This window comes from Xiphophorus couchianus, chromosome 16 (genome assembly GCF_001444195.1).
Source record: "Xiphophorus couchianus chromosome 16, X_couchianus-1.0, whole genome shotgun sequence".
NCBI classification, from domain to species: Eukaryota; Metazoa; Chordata; class Actinopteri; order Cyprinodontiformes; family Poeciliidae; genus Xiphophorus; species Xiphophorus couchianus.
The window spans coordinates 4,054,223-4,075,259 of NC_040243.1; the positions used below are offsets into that span (position 1 = coordinate 4,054,223).

The following is a 21,037-nucleotide window of genomic DNA, read 5'->3' on the forward strand; positions in this document are numbered from 1 at the left end:
AAAAAAAATTTAAGCTACATACAGAAAACTTTACTTTGGCTATTTTAATCATCTCTGACTCATATGCAAAAGAATATTGATTTACACAATTATGCAAACCCTTCAAGTAAAGTGTTACCATCTGACTTTATTTTATCTTATATTTCAGCTTTTGAGTCTGTATTTTTCATTTACAAACAAGAAATAAAAAGAAAAGTTTTTGCTGATTTTGCATAACTACTTTGATTTTCTTCCCTTTTGTAAACATTTTCGAGATCTGCACATCGCAGTCATCCTGTCCTTTGGCTTAGATGTCAACAGTTTAATCTGCTGACATCCAGCCACAGCAGACTTGTGAAAGTTGGAGACTTTTAAACTTCCCTATTCAGTTTTATAAGTGAAGCCAACGTTGTGTACGTAGGACCATTTCACAATTGAAGATCCACCTCGTTTAAGACCAGATGTAACAGAAGAACCTCCAACAACTGATCCAACTACAACTTTTAAAAAGGTAAGCACTTTTTCAAAATTGATTTTTATTTCCATCAAAATAAAAAACAAAAGAACTAAATTATTGGATTCCTTCTAATTATCAAAAATCACTCACAATGTGGATATAATTACCTTTTTCTTTCATATTTTTATGCTTTTCAGGATGATCTGAGGATTTATTAGATGGATGTTGGGTCGTGGTTTTAGTGACGCAACTGAAGGAGAAGATGTAAATTATTTATGTTTCCTAAGACATGACACTAACTGCATTTCCATTACAAATGTGTGTTTATATTTATATATTGTTCATATTTTGCTAATGCTAATTCACGTTTGATTTATTAAAATCACACACATATAAGCTTCTTCACACGATAAGTCATTAAAAATCATGGCAGTGACGGATGTAACCAGTTACATGAGGCTCATAATTCAGCCATGTTGCGAGTGCTCATCAGCCATCAGAGACGGCGGCGTCTTATTCAGGCGTTGGAGCCTAGGCCTGTCACGATAACAAATTTTACTGAGCAATTGTCTGAAGAATTATTGAGATAAACAATAATATTGTTTGAAGACCATTTTAAACTGATATAATGGTGATGACATAATAATGCAAGTGATATCCTGCAAAAATAGATGCACTTTATTTTCAAAAGAACACTAAACACTGGAACTGGTAAACAAAATAAACAAAAAAACAAAAACAAAAATAAAATTGACTCTCAGTCTTCATTAACAAAAATTGCACTTGAATAAAAACTAAACAACATAAAATCAAAGTGGAAATAAAAACTACATTCAACCAAAAGAGTGCAGATTATGAAGTCTGTATACTATCTTGCCCTTCAATAATCATTAGATTTAGATAGAGAAGACAGGCATATCGGACTACCTGATCCAATAGTTCACTCCTCGCTTAAGCTCAGTTCACACTACACAATTTTTTTTGCCCCGATTGTCCAACGATCCGGGCTGCACAGTGGCGCAGTTGGTAGCACTGTTGCCTTGCAGCAAGAAGGTCCTGGGTTCGATTCCCGGCCGGGGTCTTTCTGCATGGAGTTTGCATGTTCTCCCTGTGCATGCGTGGGTTCTCTCCGGGTACTCCGGCTTCCTCCCATAGTCCAAAAACATGACTGTCAGGTCAATTGGTCTATCTAAATTCTCCCTAGGTGTGAGTGTGTGTGTGCATGGTTGTTTGTCCTGTATGTCTCTGTGTTGCCCTGCGGCAGACTGGCGACCTGTCCAGGGTGTACCCCGCCTCTCGCCCGGAACGTAGCTGGAAATGGGCACCAGCAACCCTCCCGACCCCATTAGGGACAAGGGTGAACAGAAAATGGATGGATGGATGGATGTCCAACGATCCTGAGGTCGTTGGACAATCTTAGGATGTCCAACGATCGTAACCAATCATCCTGTAGTGTGTAGTGCGTTAGGACTGATCGGGTCCAGTCGGTATAACGTCGTGGCGCTCCGATCTAAATCGGGCATATTCAACATGTTGGATTGTCTTGGCCGGTTTAACACGGCAGCGTGTGGAGCTTTCCCCGACTGGGAGCGAGAACGCAGCCTGTTGCTGCAGAAAGCGCGGATTCCCCTCCGTGCTTTCTGAGGGGAAACGGTTGACACGGCGCAACCCAAAGTCCAGCGGACATCGGAGGTGATATGTGGAAACAACATTAATGTTTATTCATGCAAAGAATATCCACAGAAATAACAAGAGGAGTTGGAGGGAAACTGGTACTGCAGTTGATAAACCCGGTAACGGTTCAGCTGTTCATCGTTAGCGTGACATAAATAGGTTATGATGATAATGTTATTCATTCAGTCAGGACTTTACCTGACACTAGCCACACGCATTGCACGTAGATTCTAGTAAAACATTGATTAATACCTGGTTTTAAAATGAATTAACTGGACTTGTAGCCATTATTTTGTGCTCATTGTTCTCAATGTAATTTTAAACATTAAAATGGTAAATACTAATAAACCAATGAAGCTTAAACACACAGATGGTAAAGACAAAAAAACAGAATAACTCGCCCCCACATCAAGCCCCGTCCTTCACTCTTTTTTCCAACGCCTTTTCTTTTTGTTACATCTTTTATCGCTTAAAATAAGCTCACAATCTATCGCTATTGTTTCGTCATCAGCCGTGCTTGTTTACATTAATTCACGTATGACGTAGTGGGCTTTTACGGGATTTTCTGTCTGAAATCTGAATGCCGGTGAGAGAGTGTGGTGTGTTGCTCTTGCCGTGTGGCTGGACAACCCGATCGAACCGTTATGCCTATGATTTTTTGTCGGTTAATGTGTGGTCTCGGGTTTTGAAAATGGACCGACGATCGGCCGACAACTCTAAAATTGTGTAGTGTGAACTGGGCACACTACACGATTTAGTGGAGGAGTTAGTGGAGTTGAGCCTTTTTTCATCCAGTGTCACCAATAGAAAGAATAAAGGCAGGAAGAAACGATAAATCCGATAAATTAAAATGAGGTCAATAACTTTCATTTATCATGCGCTTAATTGATTTATTGTTTATCGCGACAGGCCTAGTTGGAGCAACAAGCGCCTAGAACTGGGAGCTGCTACATATGTAGCATTTCAGAAAAATTGTAGCTGGCGATTTTACAGAGGAGCGATGGATTCAACACAAATGACACACAACCTTTGTGTGTGTCATTTGCTCTCACAGCAAAACTGTGCAATGCTGTGAGAGCAGAGAACAGAAACCACCATCGTTCTGCCACTTCCCGTTATCTTCCTCATTTCTGCCAGGACTAATGTCTGGTTGTTGATCATGTGACTCGTGTGATGCGAAAAAAGTCTTTCAATACGACTGAAAAAGCACAGCAAAAACATTAGTTCTTTTTAAAGAAATTGGTGTGTTTCCAACAAGCAAATTCAATTTCATAATTTCAATTTGTGTAATTCTATGGTTAATGGAAACACAGTTAATGTTTGGTGGGATAAAGTGAAACACTAATAATCAGGGTTTCCTAATGCAGCTACTGCAGAGTTGCGACATTGCAAGCAACTTAAACACTTTTCTTGAGAAGAGGGACAAAACAGGTCCTATGGATAAAGCACAAAATTTGTATAAAACATAGACAAAATATAATTTTTTCAAATATCTGACTAAATTAACCTGGGCCATGTGAGCACAACAATGTTTGTTTTCCTGGTGTTTGCTGAATATTTTTTATTTTAAACATTGTTTTGATTTTTTTCTGACCACATTTCTTCCTGGAAGACGATGGTTGCCCTCCATCCTTCCAGTTTTTAATGATGCGTTGGACAGTTCTTAACCCAATTCTAGTAGTTTCTGCAATCTCCTTAGATGTTTTCTCTGCTTGATGCATGCCAATGATTTGACCCTTCTTAAACAGACTAACGTCTTTTCCACGACCACAGGATGTGTCTTTTGCCATGGTTGTTTAAGAAATGAGGAGTTACTCATTGCATCAGCTGGGGTTAATTAACTTGTTGCCAGCTGAAAGATAATCGCCTATGCAGTACTTATCCAATAGGAGGCTTGTACCTATTTGCTTAGTTAAATCCAGGTGGCGACTTTTTTTTTTGGCCAGGCAGTGTATTACACAAACTGCTTTAACCATTTGATTTCTGGTTTTTAGTTTTTGCAGAATGGCATCAAAAGCAGTTCAGATGGTATGTTTGATCCTCGGGGTCATCGGCCTGACTGGGGTCATCACCTGTTGTTCCCTCCCTCGATGGAAAAGGATAGCTTTCACAGCAAACTTTGTGACTGTACAGGTAACTACAGATTATGATTCAGAGAGCATCACAATGTATTTTATGATTTAGGTAGACAAAATATTATGTTTTGTTAGCTCTATGTTTTATTATTCGACTTTTATTGTAAGTGTATTGTTACTGTATGTTTTTAGCAGCATGATACTTACTGAACCACTAGGTATTCAATATTATCAGCAAGTTTTCTATTAAATTAATACACATTTTTGCAGGAACTACTGTGTATATATATATATATATATATATATATATATATATATATATATATATATATATATTTTTTTTTTTTTTTAACTGAACCTCTTAGATTAAAATAAAGAAAAAATATTTAAAATATCTGACTGGTTTAACTTACAAATTGTTTCTGATTACAAACATTTTTTTTTTTGTTGCTAAATGCCAAAATATTTTGAGATAATTTTTTAGGAAATTCTTTTCAGTTCACATATTCTTTTCTCTGTTTTTGACTTTTACACATTAAGATTCAGATAAAAGATTTGGTTTTCCTTCCACATCTTTTCACAATAGGTCCATTCCTACTGACTGAACCAATATGCAGCTATGTGAGTTTTTCAGCTCTGCTCACTAATTTTGACATCATGGCTCCACAAAGAAACATTAACTTTGTTGTTCTTAGTGGCTTTTTGCTTTGGGTATTGTCTGTTAGAAAGATCAATTTGACCCCAACCTTTAACTTCCTGCTTCACTATTTCCACATAATGTTCTTTCCTCATGATGCCATGTATTTTGTGAAGTGAACCAGTTGCTCTTGCTGCAAACATGATGTGATATAGTATCCATCCAGCGATGGATATTTAGTCCATCACTGGATTAAAAAATATAACAATATTTATTAATGCGAGACATATTGTAGCTTTTTTGGACCACAGAACAGTCAGTTTACATCAACGAACACTAATCTGGCTTTTCATGGTGCTGATGGCTTCTTCCTCTCTGAGTGGCCTTTCAGCCCATGTTTGGCAAAAGACTAATTTCATTCCCAAAGAAGTCTACAAAGTTTCTGAAAAAAGAAATATATTAGGTTTTATATTTGATTTAATATGTAGAATATTTAGAATATCTAATATTTTCTTTCTGTGTCTTTAGGTGATTTATGAAGGTCTATGGATGGTCTGTGTGGCACAAAGTACTGGACAGCAACAGTGCAAAGTGTACGACTACATTCTGTCGCTACCCTTTGACCTTCAGGCTGGCCGCGCCATGATCGTCATCAGCTGCATCCTCTGTGGGCTCAGCCTCCTCATCCTGTTCTTTGGTTCTGACTTGACCAGATGTTTTCAGAACCAAGGCACCAAGGCCAAACTCAGCCTGGTGGCCGCAGCGGGCCTCCTGCTGGCCGGCCTGCTGGTGATCATCCCGGTCAGCTGGTCGGCGCATACCATAATAAGAGATTTCTACAACCCTATGATAATGAATTTCCAGAAGAGAGAGCTGGGAGTGTGTATCTTTATCGGCTGGGCAGCCGGTGTGATATTGATCCTGACTGGAGTTCTGCTCTGCTGCTTCAGCAGACCCAGATCCAGCAGCTCTAGTGGAACCGTCAAATACCGCAGAGATTCAGGTCTAAATGACAACTTAATTTAGAGGTTTTATGGAAGGGACTGGTGTCCAATAGACGGAGAGACAAGGGGGTTGATTTGGTAAAAACTGGGAAGACGACACCAGAGATTGTAAAGACTTTATGCTAACAATAACTGCATCTGATTATTATTTTCATATTTTTTCTGTTGGTGCTCGAAGGCTTGAACATTTTTATTTCAAACATTTTGTAAGGTCTTTGGGGTTTTTCTTTTTCAAACTGCCTACAAATCATTTATTATGAATTTGTTCTGTTTGTTTCTTTACACTGATCACTAGAGATTAAAAGCTGGTGTGCTGATGATCCTGACTGGAGTTCTGCTCTGCTGCTTCAGCAGACCCAGATCCAGCAGCTCAGGAGGAACCGCCAGCTGCTACAGCTACAGGGCTTCAGCTGCAAACAATGACGTCATTTAATGAGAGGCTTTATGGAAGAGACTGGTGTCCAACAGACGGGTAGACAATGGAGCTAAAACTGAGAAGACGACACTAGTGACTGTAGCAAAAATATTATATGCCAAGAATAAGATCTGATTATTATTTCCATAATTTTAACTGTGTGTGCTTTAAAATATGTACTCTGTATATGTTAATTTCTAACATTTTGACTTGTTTTTTTTATCTAGGCAAAACTCTTAAATTCAGAGTATTTTTTTGGAAATGTCACTTAAAATTTGACTTTAAAAAAGACATAAGCTTAACAGAATATTAAGATGCATTAAGAGTTTCTGTTAACAGAAAAATTACATTTCATAGTGATCGTTATCTTGTGTTTGCTTATTTAATCCCTTTCACTTTTCTGTCAATTCTTTCATAATTTCTTTATTCCATTATAGAAAGCTGCCAATCAGATGTGCCTCATGAAACTAATTTATGATCAAGTTTCTGAGATAACCTTACTTTCTACCGTTAAAACATTTACTGTAAGTTGTTTTGTACTATTTTTGTGTCTCACCAAAGATTAAAGCTATGCAAGATTCAGATGTTTTAAGGAAAAGTTTTTAAAAAAAATCAATCTAAACACACAGAAGACTCGCTTCATTAAATATTTTTTTTAATTAAAAGAATCTATTTAAACTTTATCATAGAACTGTATCTGTGCAATGCATTTGCTGTTTAAGTCCTTTTATTTGACTCTTACGCAAAAAGAAGAGTTTTCCACCTTTTTTTATATACACCAGTAAGAAAAATACACATATAAACAGTGGAAATTAGTTTTCTTGACATTATTGCTGGACTCGCCTTTCATGAGAGAAGAACTTGATGTGAAGAAAGCCTACTGTCTGCCTACACTGCTGACAGTAGGCTAAAATTCACAATTATACTGCTGTGAAAATACAGAAGTGTAATCTCAGAGAAGTGTGAATTTCATTGAATATTTTCCGAGTCACATTGTTTGCTTGCCGAATAATCCAAGTTTATTTTCGGCGGAGGTAAGCAACTTTGTTTTAATTTTTATCTTTGCTAAATGAACACCGTAAACTATTAAAATGTCGGGCTGTTTTTAAAAAGTCATAAGTTATTTGTATGAAATTCCTCCCAGAAACTGCCTTTTGGTTTTTACCTACAGTGCATCTGGAAAGCTCTTCACTTTTTCCACATTTTGTTTCTGAGTTGTTTCAAGATCTGCAGAACTGGCAGGGATTTTATGGCAGGATCAGGATCAGTTTTAACACAGTCATTTAGACAATATGTGCCAAATACCACACCAAGGTCTGCAAGAATCTCCATTTGGATGGGGAGAGCTTTAACCATATTACCTCAACCGCTGCAGAACATGTCCCAGCCTATTCTCATTCTCCTTCAAGAAATCTGAAAAGATGACCAAGTCGTCAAAGAATACCAAAACCTCCCTAAGATTAATGTCCCCATGCAACTCTCCGTTAACCTCTGGAAAGTGCTGCATGCCACATCCAATTAAACTCATAAAACCCTAGAGGGCAGATAAAAGCAGTTTTGGGTTTGTCTTCCTCCATCTCAATTTGGTCCAGACTAAGTCCATTACTAAAAACTATTTGGGTCCAAAAAGTACTGAAAAAGTCTCCTCAATGTTTGGGAGTGCTTAAGCATCCCTTATAGCCACGTCATTTAATGTGCAATAGTCAATACACAGGCGAACATTGGCATCCTTCTTTTTGACAATAGGAGAGAAATCAGAGGATTCAAATTCCCGGATCACCCCAGCTTCCAAAGCATCGTCAGATGCTTCCTCACCCCCTCACAGTCATCAGGATGAATGGACCTTGATCGTTTGAGGAGAATGAGGGGATTAGGCAGAGCTCCTCCATACTAAGCTCTGCTCTCCTTCCGACAAAACAAACCGGTCAGACATAGCAAAAAATAAAAAAATAAAACTTTCTGAAACACTAACGTCTTCAAATAAAATAATAACTCAAACCTTAGCGCAAGGTTCAAAACCACCAGGTTATATGAAACAGACGAAATATTTTCTGTAGGTTTTCTCAGCACACGGATGATTGAAAACACCAAAAAACGTTTGAACTACCCAGAAACAGAGAAGAAGTTAGCTAGCTGCAGCGAGTCGCGTCTAACTCTTGAACATTTAAATAAATTAGAAGAAGCGAAAGTTGAAGGTGCTTAATGTTCTTTGTCCCAAAGCAGATATTCCTTTAAGAAAAAATTTAACAAACTTCGCTTATGGTTGCAAATAGCATTGCAGGGAGATAAAAAGGAAAGAGTGCGGGAACATGACAGATAAAAACCAAAATATACTTCAGTGGAGATGTGAAAAAACACATGGAAGACATGAAAATGAACAAAGATCCTTATTTTGGTATAGACTGATGAAAATATATTAAAGCAAGATTATTAGCTTTACATATAATATTTGAGTTCATAAAAACATGAGTGAAAAACATTTTTAAACAGCTTGTAAAACTAATGTTCAGCAGAACATTAGTCTGCTTTACTAGAGTATTTAAGTATTTTAATGTACATGTAACCCTGTCCGTGTGAGACGACACCTCGCTGTTCCTTAGACTCTGCGTTGTGTTTTCTTTAATGGTGGTTGTCGGAAGGAAACTTGAGGCATAAATCGGACACACATGGCGGTTGAGATCGTGGTTCAGACCGTTTATTCGGACCAACCGACAGCGCAGCGGCTTCGCCTTCAGAATTCACAGCAAATACTCCGTGTCAATATAAGTCTCATTAACGCAGTTATTATTATCATTCTTTTCTTTTTTTTGTTTAACAGATACAGCATATATTAAAAAAAAAGAAGAAAAAGACAAAACGATAGAAAACGAACTACTTGGACATTAAAAGTAACATTTGGCTACATTGAGGAGCTGGCGGTCAGCTTTGCTTACCTTCAGAATTCACAGCAAATACTGACCGTTGTACTGCCAGCGCACCGTAACAGACGCCAAGTACGGTGTCCTTCAACGGACACACTTCACCGACTTCCACAACTCAAAGAACAAATCTAACATTTTGGTGGCATCTGCTGACATATTTAAGCCACTGCCCTACTTACACATGGCAGTTGATTTCTTTCTTTGATGCACTAAATACATTTAGTGTTTTTGTATATATTGATATATAAATATATTCTTTTATTTTGGCAACTACTTGTATAGGAAAGTGAAACTAAACTCTTAAAGTTACACATCTGTTTGGCCATATCTAATTTAAAAAATATGTCATAAGATCATTTTTTGGCAATATCGCCAACCCCTAATAGAGCTCTTTGACAAAACAAAGTAAGAAAATATGAAATGAAAATACCAAGGGAATAAATTGCTCCCCTTGTTTCTTTAGATGCATGTTGTGATAATAAGGCTTTGGTTTTTTTTGTTCTCTTTTTTCTTATTGTGTTCTTGTATCTCTAATCTACAGTACCTGGGTAAGTTTGAGTGTCTGTGACTCGATTCCTTAGCTGGAAAATCCTGAAGCAGCCGGCCAGTATACTAGCAGGAATCTTCAGTGTGTCCTCCAAGGATCTGGCTCGCCATCACATCCAAACATCAATAGGGAAAGAAAAAAAGAGAAAATTATTCTACGCATAATATGCAGAACAAAAGAAAATAAATTAAACTTAAATCACCAGTGTCTCAAATAAAATCACCACAAGTTAAATATATTAAATCGCTGCATAAAACTTTCATTTAACAAATAGAAAAAAACCTCAGTTTGAAATTATTTTAACTGACAACCTCTTTCTGGAATTATTTGAACTGTCACTCATGAAATCAGAACATGTTCACATCTATTTTTTTTATTTTTTCGTATTCATTTTTAACTATTTTAACACAAAACATTGAACTTATGAACACATGTTAACTAAATCTAACATATAAAAATGTCCAAAATGCTCCAACAGGCTTTAAAGATGCTTTAAACTGGTTTTAACTTTCTTTTCACCGTGCCAAACGACCCTAACATAGTCAGTTTGCTAACCAACTGTTAGCCGTGCTAGCCGTTAGCTTCACTCGGCGATTTCACTCACCGAAGTTTCCAGAGAAAACACAACTCCATCCAGCTCCGTCAACGATGTAGCACCATACAGCATTTGTTTTCACACACTATTCTCTCATTTTTATCTTTAATTTTGTCCACAATTTGTCTCTCAATTCTCACTGTTCTCTCCATTTCTTTCATTCTCTCTCTTCACGCGCTTCTTAAACAAACAAAAGCAGGAGGGTGAAGCCTGCCCCCTGCTGGTGTTGCAGAGAATCACAACGGCTCCTGCAGCGTTGCCTTATTCCAAACTGAATTAAATTAATACCGTATTTTCAGAACTATAAGGCGCACCTTTAATTTTAAGCCATTAATTTGAACAAAACACGACAGTATGCCTTATAATCAGGAGCGCCTTATATATTGTTCTGGAGTAAAATAGCCTCTAGTGAATTAATATGGATTAATTCTGGCCTCGAAGCGACTTTGTGTGGTACTGTCAAAATGTTTTACGTTACATTACGGCTGCGGTGGTCAGGCGCGTCGCGGAGTAATACGTAATGTGCTTTGACTGACTAACTTATCTGAATAAAGATCGAAAATAGACCATTGTTTCTGGAGCAGATTTCCATACATTTAAGTCGTAAACATCTCACGGAAGAGAAAACATCTAACTTTTGAGCTTCCTGGCAAAAGACTGAATACTTATCTAAATGTGGTTTCTTGGTTTTCTATTTTGAATAAATTAGCAAAGGTGACAATGTTTTTCATATTTATGTGTAGAAATTTGAGTTGAGGTATCAATTTAATCGCTTTATCTGAGTACATAATTTTAACTTTATGAGAAACTGAATTTTAGGTTTTATTAGCTGTATTTATTGAGATGTTTTTATTTTTTTCTGTAACAACAATTCATATTTCTGAGTGCTTTAGTAATATCTTATACTCGTATTGCAAAAATGAATAAAAAATTTAATTAAAAGAAGACTTCGGAAAATACAGAAATCCTTTATTTTTAACAGATATATTAAAATATAAATCAAAACTTGTTCCCACAGACAAACAAAACAAATTCAAGCTTCAGGTTAAAAACATTTCAAACATCTGTTGTTTTAATTTTCCCCTTTCATTCACAACCAAAGGTTAACAGCAGTTTTCTCCCTGTCTGTTTTGGCTCCATTGTTTTACTTTTGACTTTTCGCTTTATGTTTTTCCTTCTTTAAATTTTGTAGAATTTTTGTCCGTTTAGTTTTTGGTCTCCAGTTCTTTCACGCGCTTGGTCAGCTCCTCTAAAGCTGCTTTCAGGTCCTTCACCTCCTTCCTTAGAGACTGCACCTCCTGAGAAACAAACGGGAAGTGAGCATCATTGAGCAGAAATGGTCCAATTCAGGATAATTAAGCCTCAGAATAGTAGAAAATACAGATTTCTCACCCCACTGCCTTCTGGTTGGCTCCCCGCAGAAGCAGTCGTAGTCTTCAGGAGACTCTTATGGACTTTGAATTCCTTGGCCTTGGTGGTGGCTACAAACCCGTCCTTTAGGGAAATCAGAACAGGCGGAGCTTCTTTCCCATCAAACCACTCATCGGCTTCAACCGACGGATCAGGTCCGACGGTGTCTGGGTACAGATCCTCCTGGAATAGATCCGACTGCACAGCCAAAGGAGGGAACAGTCAGCTAATCCCAACGTCACCCACTGTGTTTCTGCTGCGTTTAGAAACTCACCTTTCGAGGTACCGTCATGACTATGGGTTCACATTTCCTCTCATGCAGTTTGTAGAACCTGGAGGTAAAAATATTTGGATACAATATGAGCAAAATGACAAATGTGTCAAAAGTTCTTCTACTGAAACAGTGTTTTCACTGCAAAAATACAAAATCTTACCAAGTATTGTGATCTAGTTTTTAGTGCACTTGAAATAAGACCAAGTTAACTTTTCAAGAAGATATAGGAGCAAGTTTTAAGTCAAAATTTTCTTAATGTTAATTTTAAAAAAGCTCCAATTCTAGTGGCAGAAAGTGTCTTATTAGTGAAATAACCTACAATAGAACAAGTAATAGAAGTAAGAAATACTGCCACCTGCAGGTGGGAGTTCGCATCATTTAAATACAATGATTTTGATTATTTATTGCAAAAACTTAGCAATATACTCTCTATTAGGGACGGGCATTTATCGTATTGTTTATCATTTATTGTGATAAACATTTTGATTCATTGTTGACACGATTAGTTCCAAATAATAATGTTTAAAAAACCCAAAGTTGTCCATATTGGTAGTTTCACTATTCTCTTCACAGTTTGTTCAAAGAGAGTGTTAATAAATTAGAAAATGTGATTAAATGCTGTCACACTGAGCAGATCAGTGATACAAATCACTTTTCTTTGTGTGTTTTTCAAGAGCAATATTTGTGTTTGCGTGGCTATTAATGCTGTCACACAGTCACAGCCTAAAAACCAGACAAGAAATAGTTTATATCATCATTTTTATTATTAAAGTACCAACAAATATAGTGATAAAACATTAATTCCATGTTACCCTACTCATGATTATGCATCATGTGAGGATCTGTTGAGTTTGGTTTAATATTTGCAATCACAAAATTGTGAAAAACTGGATGGACTGACTGATGTAATTTGTCATCCAAAGGGCCACATGAAAACCTACAGCAAGCAAGATTATATATACTTCCAGGAACAAACTGCAAAAGCACAACATTTTATTTTATATTTATAGTATTTTTGATTTCGCTTTTAGTGCAAATATCTTAGTACACTTGAAATAAGACAGAACTAACTTACAAGTAACTTTTCAGCAATAAATAGGAGCTTGTTTTAAGAAAATAATTCTTTAATATTTGTGAAAAAGTAACAGATTATTTCACTTATAATAAGACATTTTCCCCATGTCATAAGTTAAATAATCTGCCAGTGGAACAAGGACTTTATCACAAATATTAAGGAATTATTGACTTTAAAAAAGGCTCATATTTATTGCTGAAAAGTTATTTGTAAGTTAGTTTTGTCTTATTTCTGAGATATTTGTGCTAGAAACTAGACCAAAAATACTCGGTAAGATTTTGTGTTTTTGCATGAAAAAAAAAAAGCTTATGGTTTGGATGCAATCTCTGTCTGGATTAACCACTTTTTAATCCAAGCAGCTTCAGTTACCTTGCGATTTCACACTTGTTGACCTCCAGGCCTCTCTTGGGCATGTATCCCATCCCCTTCTGGCTCTCCTTGCTGCTGAACATGGACAGGTAGTGGACGTAAGGAGCCTCGTCCGTCACTTCGAAGTAACGGATGCTGCTGTCTCCCTGTGAGAAGGCCAGCACAGAAGACGTTGAGCCGTTTGTGCATCTGCGGGCGTGGGAGAGAATCACAGTCTGTTTCCCGGTCTGAACCCAACCTTGCCACAGAGGTAGACGATTCCCGTGTCTGGGTCGAAGAACGGCAGGAGGACGCCGCTGCTCGTGTCCAGCTCCTGCAGGGTCAGCGGCTCTCCAAAGTTGTTCTACAAAAAAGAATAACTGCTGCTTTCATAATAACCAGAGGAAAACCTTAAAGCAGACAAACTGGCGAAAATAAGGGATGTATTTAATTATTGCTGTTGTGTTCAGTGAAAGCACCTTGTGTGCTGTAATGCAGCTGTTGCACAACAGTTGTGTAATTATGCTCATTACTTCCTTCTAACAAATAATAGAACTGTAAAGTCTCTCGAACTGTAGAAAGTGGAACTATCTTCATAGTTTTGAGTCACTTCACATTTAAATGCACTGCAAAAACACAATCTTACCAAGTGTTTTTGGTCTAACTTATTGTGCAAATATCTTAGTACACTTGAAGTCAGTTTAAACTAACACATGTGTAACTTTTCAGTAAGACATCAGAGCTTGTTTTAAGTAAATAATTTCTTAACATTGGTTTTTAAATGTACTAGTTCAACTGGCAGATTATTTCACTATAACAAAACATCTCCCAAATTTATAAGTGAAATAATTTGCCAGTTGAACTGAAACTTTTTTTATTAATATTAAGACATTTTTTAATTAAAATAAGCTACTGGAGTTAATTTGATCTTATTTCAAGTATATTAAGATATTTGCACTAGAAACTAGACCAAAAATACTTGGTAAGATTTTGTGTTGTTGCAGTGAGAAATATAAAGATGAGATTATTTATATTTCTTTATATTCCTCTGACATGTAAATGTTATCTTAGTACACTTGAAATAAGAAAAGATGACTTTAAGTAACTTCGTAATAAGATATAGGAGTTTGTTTTAAGTCAATAATTTCTTAATATTAATAAAAAGAGGGAAAAGGTCTTGTTATAATTGAAAAACTAATACGGTGGTGCTAGCAAATTTGATCAATGTTCAAGAATTATTGACTCAAAACAAGCTCTTATTTTCTGAAAAGTTACTTGAAAGTTAGTTTTGTCTTATTTCGAGCATAACTGCAACTCATTTAGTCTTTTAGGCAAAAACAAAACAAAACAAAAAAACATTAAAAATAAATAGGGGAACCAGTATTTGAAAGTTTAAAACACATAATTTCTTCTTTCTTTAGCTGAGATGGGATTCCCAGCATCACTAACTCATCATTATTATTATTATTATTATTATTATTATTATTATTATTATTATTATTATTATTATTATTAGAGGTTGTAGTAGTAGTAGTAGTAAGTAGTAAGTACAGTTTTCACTCTGAGGGTTTCCTTCACTCACCGGATCCCACAGCGCCACCTGCCGTTCACTCATGCGACTGAAGCCGGTGCTCAGGATCTTCCCATCAGACACGAACACGCCTCTCACGGGCCTGGAGCCTTCGTGAGGTTTATCCTTCTCCTGTAGGGGGCGCAGCAGAGCAACGTTTCAGACATTTAGGTTGTGGCAACGAATGGCTACAATTGTTGACAATTTATTTTGGTTAATTAACACAATTTTACAAAACATTGATTAGATTTTTAAGAACTATTATTATTATTATTATTAATAAACTTACAGTAAACTTAATAGTTTACAGTAAATAGGCGTGGCATATTTGTTTTTTAGATGTTTACAAATTATTCCATTCATAAAATATTTTATTCTTCTCCTTATTATTTATTATTATTTGACTTTCTGTAAACTTTATAGTTTACATTAAGTCTACTTATTGTAAAGACTGACTGTACGGTTGTGACTTGTCTTTTATAGTAGGACTTACTGTAAACTTTACAGTTTACAGTAAGTAAATTCCAGTTATTTCCAGTAGTTTACTGTAAGTCTTACTGTAAGTCTTACAGTAAACTTTGCAGTTTGCAGTAAGGACGCCTGTTCCGAAAGGAGCACTTACAAAGAGCACGGTGCCTTTGCGGGGGTCCAGCACTCTCAGCTTCTTGTCTTTGCAGGAGGTGAGGATCCTGGAGCCGTCCCTGTTCCAGCAGGCGCTGTAGATGAGGTCGGGATGAACGCTGTCGATCCTCACCACCTCCTCCCCCCGAGCCACGTTCCACAGGATTATCACATTATCAGAGCCTGCAGGGAACAAACAAGTTCAGGTGAAACCTTTTGAGTTTCAGCAGTGGGACTGTTGCGATGGAGAACAGGAAGAAGGCTTAATCTGCAAAAATAGTGATAAATAAATTGGTTTTGCACAAGAGAAGAAGATAAGTGGAAGTGAAAGGTGATAAATTAATATGTAATTTCAAACTAAAGTTTCAATTTGCAACATGCTCCCTGACTTTGTGAACTGAAGTGTCTTAGGGACACTTCCTGTTGGGTTAGCAGCAGATGTAACATAAACATTCGCCTCTGTCTGGTTCCTGAAAACTACAGTTCCCTAACAGATCATGTGAAACTCACCTGCACTCAGCAGCACATTGTGGGCGGTGGGGTGCCAGCTCAGGATGCCGACACGCTTACAGTGACCTTCCAGCTTCACAACCGGCTCTGTGAGCGGTGAGGTGAGCCCGCCGTCTGGGATCTCCCAAATCTGATCACAAAATCCCACATGTAAGTCACATGACACAACTGAGGGTGTGTTGAAGGAGTCGGGAGTTTCTGTCGCCCCACCATGACGCTGCAGTCCTCAGATCCGCTGGCAATGATGTTGTCATTGTGAGGGCAGAACTCGATGTCCAGAACCGGACCTGTGTGGCCACAGACGGTGGGGTAGGACATGTCGATACGTCCAGTCTGCAGACACAAACATCGAGAACATCTAGGGTTGCTTCGAGAAGCAGAGATAAATAAAATACAGCATTAAACTGCGACGAGGAATGAAATTAGGTTAGAAAACTGCAGGTCTGCTTCCCCTCTAATTGCTCCCAACGTCTGGTAACCAGGTTAAAGAGCAGCTGGTAACCAGGTTAAAGAGCAGCTGGTAACCAGGTTAAAGAGCAGCTTGGGAGGACCTCGTATGCTTCTTTGAACAGGTTAGGACAGATCAATGGGCTAAACAAAACATGCTCTTTACATTTTTTGCACAAAGTCATTTTTAGATGATAAGATTTTAGTTTGCTCAATTCTGCCTGTTTTGAGCTGTTTCAGGGTATCTTTAAATCCAAATAAGCTGCTGTTGGCCACACCCTCCAACTCAATGTTTACACTTTCATGTGAAAATGGCTGAAGTCCGACGCACAATTATACAACCGTACATCATTGAAAAGCAAAAGTGAAGCCTCCAGCACAACCAACAAGAATGCATAAAGGGTTTTATGGATGGGAAGTGACTTGTGTTTTCCAGCAGCCATTGTTCAATGCATATGGCAGTGAAGTCAGCTGACCAAATGTGCTGGAGCTCAGCTTGGATTGCTAGTTAACGGGCAGAACTCAGCTGGGGTTGCTAGGTAACAACGTAGTCGAATGTGACTCAACAATCCGGAGGTTTTTGATAATTTTCCAAATTTAAATTGTAACTAAAACGAAACTAGATTGTAACCCAAAGACTAAATGAGTTATCTGATGGCAACATTTGTCGCCCCCTACTGGCCATTCTAAACTACAATAATTTGCATAAAGTCCTGTAATGTTCAGCTGTCTTCATGCTCCAACAGTTAATTAAATCAGGTGGATTAACTCTGCAGATGTGGTGAACTAGAAGCTTCAAACAACAAAAAGTGTTAATTGGTCACAAATATTTTATGAGTTTGTTAAATTTACTTTATTTACATTTGTTTAACTGTAAATAAATTAGTAAACTTAATTTGATTACTTGTGACAAATTAATGTAATATATTTAAGGTGGGTCACCTCTCCTTTTGTCAGGTCTGCTTTTTTTTTTTTTTTGCCAAAACCCTCTTTATTGTTTTTAATTTGATCCCAAACTGTTTTACTAGATTTTATGTTAGTAAGGTGTGATCAGCAAAGCAGCAGAAAGAAAAGTCCAAATTAAGGTAAGATGCAATCAGATAACAGATACATTTACGATTTAATACTATTTTTTCTATCTGTTCATTAAATGCAATGGCAAAATTAAGGTATTCTGTTCATCAATCTAAATTTAACCCTAGGCTACGAGTGAATAATGTGGGTTATGTTTTTAACCAATGACTCCTAAAACGTTGGCATTTTGATTAAATGGATTTAATTAACTTCTTAAAAAGGATATTAATCTGTGACTGAGCTTCCTCAAACTGAAGGTATGAAACAAATTTTCCCACAGAAGCAAATCTGTCTTTTAAAATAATTTCATGAGAACAAAAAGGGGAATTTGTATTTTTAAGTGACGTTAAGCTTTGTGTAATTTATTTAAGAGCTTTAAGTGCCAGAGTTTCAATAATGTTGACCCTCATCCAGCTCAAAACATTAGCTGATTTTTTAACTGAAACAATTAATTGTGATCAATCAATTATTGAAATAATCGTCAACTAGATTAGTGATTGATTAATGGTGAACAGGAGAATGCAAACTCAAAAAAAGACAACTTGCTGAAACAATAACACAGTCAGGGCAATAATTAAGCCAAAACACAGCAAAAAGATTTACATTTTGCATTTAAGATAAAAGAAAACTTCATTGTTTGTTCATGTTTTCTACACAGAACTACTCAGATGGCAATTTTAGCTTCAACTGGTTCATATTCTCTTATTAAGCAGTTTTTTCAATCCAATTATTAATCAGTTAGCCTAAAAACGTAGTTACCACCCTTTACTAAATCAATGCTTGATTAAGTTAAGCAGGAAGGGCTGAACTTTTTTTATGTTGACATTTGAAATATATCTTTAGCTGCAGATGTATCCTGTTACAAACATTCTCCACTTAAGGAATATTAATACTGCATTTTAGGCCATAAAAAGAAAATTTTGTTATTTTAAAAAGTAAATGAATTATTTGCATTTTTGAGTACATTTTTATCCAATGAATCGATTCATTTTCAGACTTACTGATCACTAAATTAATCGTTAGCGCCTCCCCTACTGTTTCTACAGCCATACATAGAAATTCAGTGCAGAAGCTGCAGAGTAAACGTAAAACTTGAGACACAGCAGCTTTAGGCCACATCCGGTCTCTGCACTGACATGACAACAAACTCCTAATATGGTGAAAACTCAACAGCAGAGCAAGGCAAGTGACGTGAAGAAAGACTGAAAAAGACGGCTTACGACTTCCTTTTTCAGTCGCCTGCATGACGCTGACAGCAAAATTCAAATTTCAGAGTGAAAGCGTGGCGTTGCAAACCCAAAGATGTTGCATCAGAAGCGGTTTCCAGGTTTATCAAATGCATTTTCTCGCACCTTGCTGAGGGGCAGCACCATGAAGGCCCCGCCGCCGCTGGCGTCCACTATCATGGACACAAACTTGGGGTTGACGGAGCAGAAGTTGCTGTCCCATGTCATGGTGGAGATGCGGATGTCATCGTAACACTGGTCGGCCTTCACGGCCTGGCCAAAGACGTGACGGAACTTGCTGGTTCTCACAACCTTCCTGGACATGGTGAACTGGGCAGAAAGCAACAAAAAAAACAACAAAACAATTTTTGCATGATATATGTGGCCAATTTGAGCATTTCTGATTTCAGGTTGAGACAGACTAGCTGGCACAAAGCTGACTGCACTGCAGGAAAACTAGAAAAAAAAAGGGGAAGCAAAAGTTTTCACAACTGCTTCCTCTTGTCCGTCTGTAACTGTTGCCTCTTCTCTCTTTAATTCAAGCCACAATGAAGCAATTTTGCATGCTGACACAACCATACAAGGAAATATATAAAATATAACAGCAGAAGATGATGCTATGAAGCTTGAGGTTCACACATCGTGACCCTAAAAGGCTAAAGCTGTAGGCAGAGCGACGGTTTCACCGCATCCTTCAAGACAGAGAAACGAACCTACAGACTTTTCTCATTTTTTTCCTCCACTTTCTCAATCAAACTCTCATTTTTGTTTCCCCTTCCCCTTTAAATAATCACATAAAACAAATATCTTCAAAATAAAGTGTTAGAAAAAACACTCAAATCGTTTAAAATTTGAAGTCTAATGAAGCTTTGCATCATTTAAAGTAAGGCTTGTTCGGAAAATACAACAAACAGTAAATGGATTCTGTTTTACCTCCATTTGTAGATTTTACTTCCTGAAATCTGCAGCCGCGCCTAAGCTGAACACAGCGTACAGCAGTCCTGCTGCATGTGCATCACAAGACATCTGAGGCAGCCGTGCGCCTAATTTAATAAGCCCTTCTGCAAAACAGGCTGTAATTTCATCACAAGCCCAAATCCATGTCAATAACCTGTGACTTCCCGCTGCGATGGAAAACATCGCAGGCCACAAACCCCTCCATATGAAGGAAGAGAAACCCAAGCCATGTGGAATATGGGGAAGAAAGAGCTTTCATTTAAATCAGAAACTTTCTGTCGCTGTATGATGTCTTTTAGCAGGTGAGGAGTGATTCTGCGGGCTTACCTGGGAGTCGTGCACGGGGAAGAGTCGGCTCAAGAAGTGTCAGCGGTGCACCCTGCCACCAGAGTGATGGCGCAGGGGAGACGCTATGTTAAAGTACATCACAGAAACGACATGAAGGAAGTGAAAATTTCAAATGAAGGTGGAAGTGGGAGGTGTCTCCCATGACATTTCAGGGTTTAAAAAGCTGCAGAGGGCAACAGGAACAAAACGTGCAGACGTCGTGAGATTATAACCAGATAAAATGGAGAGTACGGTGAAGAGTTTGTGTGAATTTAGATTTATATGGAGCCAAAAATGAAGAACTTTGGCAGTTTTATGCTCTGGAGCATCCAGGTGTGCAGTAACATGGTGCCAGAATGGAAACAATTAATCGGATTAATCGTGATGAATCGATTCAAATAATCAACTAATTTCGTAATCGATTGTTGCTCCAATAGAGGCCATTTGCTGAAAAAAAAAAACATATTCAGAGCAGTAATTAAGCTAAAACTGCACAAAATACAGTTTTAGCTTAATGCAAACATTTTGCATTTAAAACTTTTATTTGTAAATGTTTCACCCTAAACTCCTCAAGAGGCATTTTTTTGATATTCACTCGGTTCAAATTCATTAAGGGGTGTGCAGTAAAATGTTTATTTTATTTAAAAAAGGAACTTATTTGCTTATTTCTAATGTTTTATAGGAAAGGCTAACTAGCACATGGTGGGTTAGCCAAGTGATAAAGTGCAGAGCAAGGAGCAGATTTCACCTGGAAGACTCTGAGTGACGTTAGACCTCAGCAGAACGACAGGCCGGTCGCCTCCATGACATGCCGCATGGATGCAGTAATTCATGCTAAAAGAGCCATAAACTAGTACTGCATGCATAGATATGTACACACTTTCCAGAAATCTG

At 37.4% G+C, this 21,037-nt stretch overlaps 2 protein-coding genes and 1 long non-coding RNA gene across 4 annotated transcripts in view; 1 reads left to right on the forward strand and 2 right to left on the reverse strand.

Moving 5' to 3' along the window:
* LOC114159980 (uncharacterized) overlaps positions 1-10,304 on the reverse strand; it is a 40,790-nt gene extending 30,486 nt beyond the window's left edge. The window contains exon 1 of the long non-coding RNA XR_003598692.1: positions 9,707-10,304. This is a non-coding gene — a long non-coding RNA (uncharacterized LOC114159980). The remainder of the gene's footprint in view (positions 1-9,706) is intronic.
* Positions 231-6,842, forward strand: LOC114159978 (claudin-4-like). 2 transcript variants are annotated; one of them, XM_028042283.1, is made up of 4 exons: positions 231-490; positions 634-700; positions 4,105-4,243; positions 5,351-6,842. In XM_028042283.1, exons 3-4 carry the CDS (start codon positions 4,115-4,117, stop codon positions 5,846-5,848), a joined length of 627 nt encoding a protein of 208 aa, XP_027898084.1. In that variant the 5' UTR covers positions 231-490; positions 634-700; positions 4,105-4,114; the 3' UTR covers positions 5,849-6,842. The 2 variants fall into 2 exon arrangements, with proteins under 2 accessions (XP_027898084.1, XP_027898083.1); XM_028042282.1 differs by lacking the exon at positions 634-700 and having other exon boundaries at positions 294-490.
* Positions 10,305-11,348: 1,044 nt separating the features above from the next.
* coro1a (coronin, actin binding protein, 1A) lies at positions 11,349-20,282 on the reverse strand. The gene is made up of 11 exons (XM_028042281.1): positions 20,144-20,282; positions 18,986-19,189; positions 16,323-16,445; positions 16,113-16,242; positions 15,604-15,785; positions 14,994-15,113; positions 13,671-13,775; positions 13,433-13,578; positions 11,989-12,046; positions 11,697-11,912; positions 11,349-11,602 (listed from the first exon to the last, which is right to left on the reverse strand). Exons 2-11 carry the CDS (start codon positions 19,181-19,183, stop codon positions 11,510-11,512), a joined length of 1,371 nt encoding a protein of 456 aa, XP_027898082.1. The 5' UTR covers positions 19,184-19,189; positions 20,144-20,282; the 3' UTR covers positions 11,349-11,509.
* Between the last annotated feature and the right edge of the window lie 755 nt (positions 20,283-21,037).

Bases quoted from the DNA above. Each gene is read 5' to 3' on its own strand.
- LOC114159978 (XM_028042283.1), top strand. From the start codon at position 4,115: ATGGCATCAAAAGCAGTTCAGATGGTATGTTTGATCCTCGGGGTCATC. The intron at 4,244-5,350 runs GTAACTACAGAT...CTGTGTCTTTAG, and splicing joins CAAACTTTGTGACTGTACAG to GTGATTTATGAAGGTCTATG.
- coro1a (XM_028042281.1), bottom strand. From the start codon at position 19,183: ATGTCCAGGAAGGTTGTGAGAACCAGCAAGTTCCGTCACGTCTTTGGC. The intron at 13,776-14,993 runs GTGAGTGAAGGA...TCTTTTTTGTAG, and splicing joins AGGTGGCGCTGTGGGATCCG to AACAACTTTGGAGAGCCGCT. The intron at 13,579-13,670 runs GTTGGGTTCAGA...GCCTTCTCACAG, and splicing joins TCGTCTACCTCTGTGGCAAG to GGAGACAGCAGCATCCGTTA.